We start from the raw sequence: 10,561 nt of genomic DNA on the forward strand, positions 1-10,561 counted from the left end.
GGTTACTGTCATGACTTCTCTTACTGTTGCGACCACTACTTGGGATTCAAAAACTCGCATCATCATAGAGAAGAGAAAACGAATGGTGGTACACTCGGCTGGCTAAACCGACGGGCCGGTGGGCGGGCCCGGCATATTCTGCTTTGAACTCCGGCCCCAAGAGCGTGAGGACACGGATCGCGTTGGCCTACCCGGATGCATATGCATATGCATATATTACTAAACGATATCTCTCCCAAAGAAGCAACCAAACAAGCTGGCGCTGCACTGTTCCTGTTCCCCTGCTTGCCGCATGTGTTAAGCTAAGCTGCTGCTCCGTTATTCGGGACGATATGTTTTTGGCGCATGAACCATCGCTTTCGCGGCTTGTCCATGTCAGCCAACCCTAGTCCAGCCAGCGGCCAGTGACTGGTCCGTCCGTCAGATCACCATGCCATTGCCATGATACTGTACCACCCGGCTGGGTGGGTTCCACTTGGACTAGTTTAGTTCCGGGAGAAAAATCCAAGAGTGTGTACGCACTTTTCTTTTCTTGCTTGCAGCGATGTGCGAAAAAGAACGGCTGATGTCGCAATGCTGTAGCCGTTCGCAATCTTGAAGGCGTTTGTCTTGGAACGCTGCGCCCCCTACCCGGTAATATGTCGTCGTGGGTTTGATGGTATGATTTACAGATGTTAGATGTTATCGTGGGACTTATCCTATGAGGATGGCTTTGCGATTGTTTTTCTTTCTTCTTGTAAGCCGATTTATTTGGTATTATCAATAATACTCTCTTTGTCTGAAAATACTTGTCGGAACAATGGTGTATTTCCTAACAGAGGGAGTGTATAGTTCTGCGTATCACTTGATGTAGAGGCTGAGAGTTCTTTCCTCTTTGAAAAAAAATTGATGCTTCTCGTGCATTATCTCAACGAAAATAGCTTAATACTCCCTCCGTTCCTAAATATAAGTCTTTGTAGAGATTTCATTAGATGGACTACATACGGAGCAAAATGAATGAATCTACACTTAAAATGCATTTATATACATCCGTATGTGGTTTATAGTGAAAGCTCTACAAAGCATTTATATACATTCATATGTGGTTTATAGTGAAAGCTCTACAAAGACTTATATTTAGGAACGGAGCCAGTAGCAAATAGTAGACCCTAACATCTATGCTATCAAGAAGGGGGTTTGAAACGGTGACAATAGGACAAAATGAAAGCCAACCCCAGACTTGAAACCTGCAGATGGAAACGCATGCGCCATTTTCCCTGTAAGCAAATGATTATGATGCTGCCGAAACTGCACCACTTTTCCTCAACAAAACGCAGCGTGGCGCCGCTTGATGCTCTGTAAGGCTGCGTAACAACCTGCAGGCAGCAGGCCGATGGGAGCTGCCGGCCGGCCGGCCTTGTCCCGGCGCCGTGGAAGTCGCTGGGTATGATCAGGCTGCTCAGACCTCAGTGCTCGGGTGTGCCTGACAGCTATCAGTGGCTTTCAGGCCGCTCCGGCGGGCCGTGCCTTTGACCGACTGTTGGGTGGGAGAAGGGGGTTCCGACCCGACGGCCGTCTCCAGTCTCCGGCCGAGCGCCGGCGAGGTCCTGCCCTCTGCCACAAGAGCGTCAAAAACCTGCCTGTACCTCGGCCATTTCATATTTGCTGCTATCTGCTTCTTCTGTTACTGTAACCGTGTTCAGTTCTGCCACACCATGGGATGGGAGCGTGGATGTGACCAAGCTCTTCTTTACGGACATTGTTGGCTACAGCGACGGCCTCTTCTTTTCATAGCCACATCACTGACCTGCCTGCAGCAGGCTTGACATATGTATGTGCCAAAGTAGTCTGATACAAGGAAGCTCCATAACCGATCACTGTATATCCCACTAGCTCCTGCTCTCTGCGACGCAGCCAACATGTGCTAAACTCCAGCGCCATCCTCATAACAGGTTGAGCATATAATAGTCACAATGTACAACAAAGTTTGGAGTTAGAAGGCATCATCTATCACTGTTTTGCTTGTGGTAGGACCTCTCACCTCGGCCTCTTCCTGACAATAAGATTTTCACCTAGTGGAGCATCTACTCCCTCCGTTTCTAATACAAGACATTTTAGAGATTTCAAAATACAGTCTACATATGGATGTATATAGACACATTACTGGATTCTCTAAAAAAGGCTTGTATTTAGGAACAGAGGGAGTAGTTTATAAAATCTTATATCGTAGCGACCATCTTCTGTAACTCATTTCAGATGAGATTTTAGTTGTTTACAAACTGGCGACCACGACACACGCTATCTTTCCCGTCATTTCCAAGAACAATGGAGAACATATAATCAAGTCGATGAAACATACCAACCGTTTGGATTGACAAACGGCCTTACCTTGTTAGCAGTCATATGTATTATCAGTCAACGGAGGAAAGATAAAATGTCGCTAACTGGAAGTTCGACAGAAAAGAGGTGTTCGACAGATAAAATGTCTACACTACATACAAAATTTGAAAGGGATACGTCCCACTAAAACTGAAAGAAGAAGAAAAAGGGTAAACTTGTCTTTGTTTGGCCTCCAAAGTTTTCTATATATCTTTTGTCTACGATCTGTAGAACCCTAGGAAGCTGCTCCCTGCATGTACATCACTCTCCCAGTATGGAGAAGAGGACTCATAAAAACAACTTGCTCTCTTGTATCTTTGCAGAATACCTGTAGAAATAAATAGATAGAAAAACAAGGATGTGAGGAATCAAAGTCAGGACAACAAATCTGTACTGGACCACTGAAGAGCAGGAGATAACACTTACGGTTTCACATTTGGTCAGGAAGCCCCCTTTTGCAAAGTAGAAAAGCTCTGTTGTTTAATGATTTCCTGGCTGGAAGATCCTGTTTCATGTACAAACTTGACAGATTCTGACAGCCTATTCAGAAGATTTACCAGTGCAATGACCTCATTTCGCTGCAGCTGGAACTGGAATGATTACCATGAAACATTGTTAGACAAGACATGCTGAACATCTAAATGAACTCAAAAGGTAAACCTGTTATTCCATAGGAAATGTAGAAAACAATATAGCAAAGCATCCTGAACTGTGAGCTAGTGTCGTGTAAAGACGGTATGTCGAAAACTACTCTGACCAATCAGACATCATATACCTTGTATTACGTCATATATTGCAAAGCGTTCGTGGGTAAAATGCAATTGAACAGCATACCTGTTGATTCAAATTGTTCTCTCCATCAACAGAAAATAGAATCTTCAGTGCTGTTCCAAGCCCAAGAACTTGAAGCTTTCCCCATAATCGACACTTCTCACAACCAACACAGTCCATAATTGCACTATAAACAGAATGTTGCAGTGGGTACGGTTTCAGGTTCGTGAAATGCCTAATATAAATTAAAGCAGAGGGATTAAGGCACATACCTAATATTTCTAAACTGCTTCTGGATCTCCTGCTTTAACTCGGGGCCATTTTCACCTTGCCAGAGTTTTGCTTCATCAAAAGGTAATGGACATGCAGATCTTAACTTGTGGTTGTAAAGCAATTGCCTCACTAAAGATTGTGTTTTCAAGTCCTCTTCAGGATTGCCGGTGTTGTACTCTGCCTGCTCAAGGTAATCTGCCGCCTAAAAGATAGCAAACAAATTGTCACTCACGACAAGCTTTAGGCCAAAGCAACTCGACAGATTAATCTTTAAAATCAAAGATTAAGTTTTAATAAAGGAAGAAATAGGAACCTTGGTCACTGCCCGAAGAACAAATAGGTATGTGAAGTACAGATTTTCGACACGCTCTGGGTACTTCAGAACACGGTCATGCAACAACGAAAGATTATGTCCCCACTGTAATAAATATATACCAAACTTGTCAAATCAAGTACAAAAATCGTCTAATAAGCACCAAATTAAGTGTAGAGTAGTAGATAGATACCAAGTTAGCAGATTCGTCAAGAAGATAATCATAAGCAATATGTACAGATATTGAGGAGTGCAATCCAGAAATTAGCTTGTAAAGTGCCTTCTTCTCCTGGCACATATCTTCTGAAGGATCTGCGAAAATAAATGAAGTTTGAATAAGGCTTGTCCAGACAATTGTAGTGATATAAGCAACGCTAGACACTACACCATTCAACTTGGCTAGGACAGGCAACTGTACCATTAGGGATGCAAGCGGGCGTCCCGCATATCCCGCAAAACCAGCAAATCAGTTCACTTCTGGCCGGATGATTAACACTAAACTAGAGACGAATTCGTACTATCATGTAGCGCACAAACCCGCCCGCTTTGCATCCCTATGTACCATACCATAGAAGAGGAATAAATAAGCAACACACACTGCTCATAAGCGGTTGTTTAGAGCACTGCCAGCAGACTAAAACTTGAAGGTACTTCCTTTTGTTATACATAAGTATCCCACAGAAGGAACCATCCAATCTTAATCTTAGAGCACAACCACACAAGTGAACTTAGTTTGAATTGTTGTGCATTCTCTAAGGGAAGGATCATGCAACCTACAGGCACATCAATGATTCATTGAATATGTTGTGGATTCAGCCATAATGTACTTACAAACAAAGGATTCTACAGGTCAACTGCAGTCAGAATGGACATGTGAGAAAAACGGAGAACATATGCTTACATTTTGGGCAATTTTCTTTGTAGATTGCGTCCCATATCCTTCTAGCTGAATCACCAGTATAACCAGTATAACGTTCAGGATTAAGTTGAAGATTCACATAAGTCATCTCAGCTGGAACAGGGATAATTTTTTGTTAATCATCAGATTTTCAGGGATGCATAAAGAAGAATTAAGGAAGAACGATGTACAAAAATGAGGGTAAACAATGTACCATTATCCGTCTCATCATCTGATGTCCATGGATTATCGGTTTCAACCCACCCTTTGAAAACCTTGGTGTCAAGGGTTCTATCAACAGTGGCTTCTGGTTTTCCTTCTTGACAGATCATGTTTTCAGGAGAAAGGCCACTGTAAGGCTTCTTGAATGGTTCGGGAAATTCATTATCTGGGCACTCGCATACACTACAGTCCCTGAGCCGACACATGCCATCATCAGGCCAAAAAGGGCAGTCACACCACAACTTAACCTAAGCAAGGAAATAAATAACCCAAGACTTAGAACAAATAAATGAATGGTTGTAATGTTGATTTTCAGGGAAGCATTTCTGTACAATCATACAGTAGCTAACAATTATACTAACCACAAAACATGTAACATTGGCTATGTTATCCTTAGCAGCAGCAACATCAAATAATAAACATATATCAGTGGCTTATCCTTAAAAAAACTGATTTGGTGCTCTATCACTTGGCTAAAAGGCCATCAACCTTATCCGAGCTAAGAATGATGTACGAAAGGAAGGGATAGGAACCACGAGTCGCCCTAAGAGACCCAACAGCTATCATCATAGTATGCTCAGTCCTCCATATCAGGATGTAATCTTTATATTGCTAACGTCAAAATGCACTAAAGGTCTGATCCTTGAGCTTGATGCTCTAATCAAGCAACCAACACTCTTTTTCCACATCAAGCCTAATCAAGACGTCAAAAAATGGCACCATATAAATGCAAGCCAGAACATTGTAGTAAATAAAGTGCAGTAACCTAGTGGATAATTATACAGTTATCACCAAGTCTCCCACATATCCAATTCCGTTACACAAATAGCAGAGCGCAAAAATCAGCTTCATGGTTATGGAGCAAATGGTCCGATCAAACATACACCACTACATAATTCTAGCATGTCAAGCTGGCTATCACGGTTCTTATTTCTTAACACCGAAATATCGCGATATGCACTTCCCATAAGCTAGTTCACACATAACAAAACCGTTAAAAACAGAAGAGCAAAATTTGCTTACCTTGAAGTACCTGAAGAAGGGCAGAGCGACGAGGTCCTGCAGGATCGGGTTGAGCACCTCCTCGTTGATGGCGTCCACCGTCTCGTAGTCGCAGCAGCAGTCCTCCACCATCCCCGTGTACTTCCTCGCGCCCTGACGAAACACGCGGCACCGCCCCCAAAACCACGTCGTCAGATCAAAACCTCCCGGAGCAGAAAGCCAAATCACGAGACCAAGGGCGGGTGGGGAGCCTTACGGGGCAGCCGCAGCCTCCGCCGCGCGAGAGGGACGAAATGGAGGGGAAGCCGCGGGAGCTCAGGGCCACGGCGAGCAGCGCCACGAGGAGGGCCCCCGCGGCCGCCGCCCATCGCCTCCGCCTCCGGCGCACGGCGCCGTCCGCCGCGGGAGGGGGGCCCTCTGACATCCCGCGCCGGGGTGGGTGGAAGCTTCTAGAAGCAAGCGAGATCTGACTGGACGGCGGCGGAGGAATTTTCTCGCCGTGTTTGCAGTTGGGGCGTTGGCGGTTGGGAAAATCGCGTAGGCTGCTGCTACTAATACAGAGGCTGCGGTGGAAGAATCCGCGTGCGTGCCTCGGTTTAGCCTTTTGATTGTCGGAACCGGCGATGCTGCGCACGGAATGACGGATCGGACGGCGTGTGTAGGGCTTGGGCGCAGCTGGACGGCTGGATATGGCCGGATGACGTGGTTGTGCACCTGTGGGCCGCCTGCGGCCAACAGCTCATTGACCAGCTCGCACGACACGTTAACTAAACCTCACACGGTGCCGACGTCAAGGGGAAAAAAACCTCGCACGGTGCCTTCGCGGGGTTGGCGTCTAGAAGAAATCTCTCCTTCGTTCCTCTACCTCTACACTTTCTCCACCAGCAGCAGCACAAGACGTGTCTTCCAGCCGTTAGATATGTCCCCCTCTTCTTCCCTAAGAGCATCTCCAGCCATTGGCATCTCAGGAGGCATAAAAATCGCCCCTGAGGGTGAGCCAGCGGTATAATCGGCTCTGGGGCGGTTGGGCACCCAGGCGTCGCCCCCACGCGCCGATGTCGGCCCATTTTTTGGCCCACTTTCGGCAAAAAATGCCCGATATCAATGCGAATCGGCACATATTCGGCTTGGTTCGGCGTGGTTCGGCGTCAATTTTTAACATAAATAATTTTTTATCACACAGTTCATCACAGAAAATCAATAGAAATCAAATAGTTCAACAAAATAGTTCAACAACAAAATAGTTCAATATAAGTTATATAGTTTAACAAATAAAAACTCATATTTCATCACGCGTCGAGCTAGGCGTCGCCCTTGATCCTCCATAGGTGCTCCACCAGATTCTGCTGCGGGTGTTGATGCACATGTGGGTCTCGGATCTTCTGACGCATACTGAGGTATGCAGTCCAGGTTGCCCGTAGCTGGTGACCAACTTGGGCAAAAGAACCCTGTCTGTAGTATGGTTCAGTGTCAAACACTAGCTCTTCCTGCTCGCTCTCAATGATCATATAATGCAAGATGACATACAAGTCATGATCTCCCACATTTGATCTTTCGACCAGGTCTGAGCAGGATACCGGACAACGGCAAATCGAGATTGGAGCACACTAAATGCTCGCTCGACATCCTTCCTACAAGACTCCTGAACCTTGGCAAAATGGGACTTCTTGCCTCCTGGCACAGCGTTTGAGATAGTCTTCACAAATGTCGACCATCTCAGATAGATGCCATCAGCTAGGTAGTACCACTTGTTGTAGTGCCGCCCATTGACCTCGAAGTTTACCGGAGGTGACTGACCTTCAACAAGCTTGGCAAAGACAAGGGAGCACTGCAGGACGTTGATGTCATTGTGAGTTCTTGGCATCCCAAAGAAAGAGTGTCAAATTCAGAGGTCATGTGTGGCCACTGCCTCAAGTACCACACTGCAACTGCCTTTGGCGCCTTTGTACAACCCCTGCCAAGTAAATGGACAGTTCTTCCATTTCCAATGCATGCAGTCAATGCTTCCAAGCATCCCAGAAAATCCTCTTGCTGCATTCTGTGCTAGAATCCGAGCAGTGTCTTCAGCATTGGGTGATCTCAAGTATTGTGGTCCAAACACTGCCACCACTGCCCTGCAGAACTTGTAGAAACACTCAATGGTCACAGACTCGGCCATGCGCCCATAGTCATCGAGTGAATCACCAGTGTCGGTGTTCTGGGAACGGGGGTACCCAGACTTGCCTGCCTGCGGCCTGCGGCGTGGCTCAAGGAGTGGCCCAGTGCGGCCCATCTTCGTCAACACAAGCTCAAGACCCTCGCGAGGGGCCAAGCCTCGCGGGGCGGACGACATGAAGCTTCCTCAGGCACAGCCTCGTCAGGCTGGCTCGCGAGGAGGCAGAGAGATCAAGGCGGGGCACCTCACGAGGTGCCCATGACGCAAGCCATGACGACCGAAGCCAGGCGGGCGCCGGCCTGCGCAGAGTCCTTGTTTCCTCTTTGGTGCAAAGGGGGCAAGCGCAGGCAAGGGTATCAGGCAAAGGCAGCCATTTCGGTGCAACAAGACCAAGACCGGTAGAACGGCAGGATGGAGGTCATCGTGGAGCCCAAGCCGGCGTCATCATCAGAGTCTTTGGCAGGCGAGGACCAACTTTAGTCAGGATAAGTGTATTAGATGTTCCCCTTTAAAATGGCCAATTGTTGGCGCCCTTCTCGCTCAATATTTGGGAAGAGGACCAGGGCCCCGCTCTATAAATAGGGCTAGCCCCCATAGCATACAGGCATCGGATCCTAATCTGGAAGAGACCGATCGAGCCTTAGCCAGAACCACCAGCACAAGAACTCCTCCCCTCGCGAGGCGGTTCTTCCTTTGTATTGTTCATCATCAGCCCCTGAGGCAATCCACCACACCACAAACTAGAGTAGGGTATTACACCACAATGGTGGCCCGAACTAGTATAAACCTTGTGTCCCTTGTGTTCTTCTTCATGTAGTCTAGATCCTTTGCGAGGCGACGAGACGTGAGCTGGTAGGGGGAGTGATCTCCGCGCGCACCCCAGAGTTCGAACCTTAAGGATCTGCCGGAACCCGAAATCCGACAACCAGGAGCTCTGTATGCAAGCATCCGCATAGCTGTCGTGCACTTCTGGATTGAGGTGAATCCAAGTGTGCCGGTGCAATCCTTCTTGCACTTGAAGTAGTTGTCGAACTCCCGGATGGAATTCACAATCCTGAGAAAAAGCTTTCGGCTCATTCAGTAACAGCGCCGAAATGTTTTCTCGTCGTGCAATGGAGCATCGTCGGAGTAGAGCATGCAGTAGCCTTCCAAACGATGCCGGTTCTTTGCTTTCACCCGCCCCGACGCCGAGCCACCTCGTTGCGGCTTTTCATTGCTCGCGAGCAGGCCGGCAAGGGCGGCGAGCACCATGAGATGCTCCTGCACCTGGATGTCGGCTTCGTCCTCCTCCTCCAGCAATGCCACGAGCGACTCCTCGTCGTGCGAGTCCATCGCCGGTTCGGCCAGACAAATCTCCAAACACCTTGCGGGCATGTTGGGCGCGCACCCGCCGGTGTACTGCCCCTACGCAGCCGGAACGCCGGAAAAATCGCCCGGACGGCGGTGGAGAGGCTGCCCCGGCGAAGCCTCTTCTCTTTTCCGGCGGGGAATGGCATATCTAGCTCTGGTTGGTGGTGGGCGGCGCCGGGATCGGCAGGGTGGTGGTCGAGCGGGGGGTGGGAGGCGAATCTGGATGGTCGGCTTGACTTTTTCGCCTGACAGTGTGGCCCCAGGTGTGCTTTTCCCTTGCGTCGGAGCCTCCGAGCGCCCCCCAGTGCGTCGGGTTCGTCCTGCGATCACCGGACCCAAAAATGGGTTGAGCCGGCGGAATTTGGCGTCTTAGGGGCGCGACTGGGGCGGTTTTTTGGCACCGGCGCATAAAAAGTCGCTTGGGGGCCTGTTGGGGACGCGGCTGGAGTTGCTCTAAGTCACATCACCGAGCATAGGGGAGAGAGGCGGAGTCGCCACACAAGTTGAGAATACTCACACAGGGATTCCATTTTCACTAGCACATATTATCAAGCATTTCTGAAGAAGACAAGTGTGAATTGCTCATCGGCTCTACTTAGACCATCTCCACCCCGCCCCCCTAAGAGCCCCTAGGGTACCTTTTTTTATTGCCGACATAAAAAAACCATCCAGTCGCGTCCCTGGGAGTCCAAAATTTGCTGGTTTGGGCCGAAACTGACGTCGGCGGACCCAGGCTGAACCCAGCGCACTGGGGGCGTCGGGGGAAAGAAAAATGGCGCCAAAACATCCTGCGCCCGATTCCCACCCTGTGGGCCCACTGGGTCAGCGACTAGGCTTCATCATCCTCATCGCCTCACCTCGGCTCCCGCGCGAATCAATGCCAAGGTTGCCGCCGGTCAGCCTTACATTGATCACGGGCGGCGCAGTGATGGCGAGCCATCACGCGTCCTGCCCTTTCCCTCACGCATAACTCGGATGAAAATACTTTGTAGATGAAAGTTGTTCAGAACGACGAGACGAATCCGAATAAGCAGCCCGTTCGTCCGCCACACATCCCTAGCATAGCGAACATGCAACTTTCACCCTCCGGATCATCTGTCCAAAAACGCAAAACTTCGGGGATACTTTCCTGGATGTTTCCCCCTTTCGCCGGTATCACCTACTACCGCGTTAGGGCACACCTAGCACCGCTCGTTGTCATGTCATGCATCATCATGCT

General features: G+C 48.5%; 1 protein-coding gene across 1 annotated transcript; it reads right to left on the bottom strand.

The window, feature by feature from the left end:
* Positions 1-2,299: 2,299 nt before the first annotated feature.
* On the bottom strand, positions 2,300-6,371 carry LOC119294977 (endoplasmic reticulum oxidoreductin-1-like). Its single transcript, XM_037573288.1, has 10 exons — positions 6,094-6,371; positions 5,859-5,990; positions 4,828-5,083; positions 4,617-4,727; positions 3,909-4,027; positions 3,716-3,820; positions 3,402-3,604; positions 3,193-3,316; positions 2,785-2,948; positions 2,300-2,686 (listed from the first exon to the last, which is right to left on the bottom strand). Exons 1-9 carry the CDS (start codon positions 6,259-6,261, stop codon positions 2,799-2,801), a joined length of 1,368 nt encoding a protein of 455 aa, XP_037429185.1. The 5' UTR covers positions 6,262-6,371; the 3' UTR covers positions 2,300-2,686; positions 2,785-2,798.
* Positions 6,372-10,561: the final 4,190 nt, after the last annotated feature.

The sequence above is a fragment of the Triticum dicoccoides genome, chromosome 4B (assembly GCF_002162155.2).
Source record: "Triticum dicoccoides isolate Atlit2015 ecotype Zavitan chromosome 4B, WEW_v2.0, whole genome shotgun sequence".
Taxonomy (NCBI): domain Eukaryota; kingdom Viridiplantae; phylum Streptophyta; class Magnoliopsida; order Poales; family Poaceae; genus Triticum; species Triticum dicoccoides.

What these genes read in the sequence shown, in the direction of transcription:
- LOC119294977 (XM_037573288.1), bottom strand. Translation starts at nt 6,261, where the DNA reads ATGTCAGAGGGCCCCCCTCCCGCGGCGGACGGCGCCGTGCGCCGGAGG. An exon ending in CCTTCTTCAGGTACTTCAAG is followed by an intron (nt 5,084 to 5,858) that starts GTAAGCAAATTT and finishes TTCCTTGCTTAG; the next exon opens with GTTAAGTTGTGGTGTGACTG. An exon ending in TTCTTCGGGCAGTGACCAAG is followed by an intron (nt 3,605 to 3,715) that starts GTTCCTATTTCT and finishes GCTATCTTTTAG; the next exon opens with GCGGCAGATTACCTTGAGCA.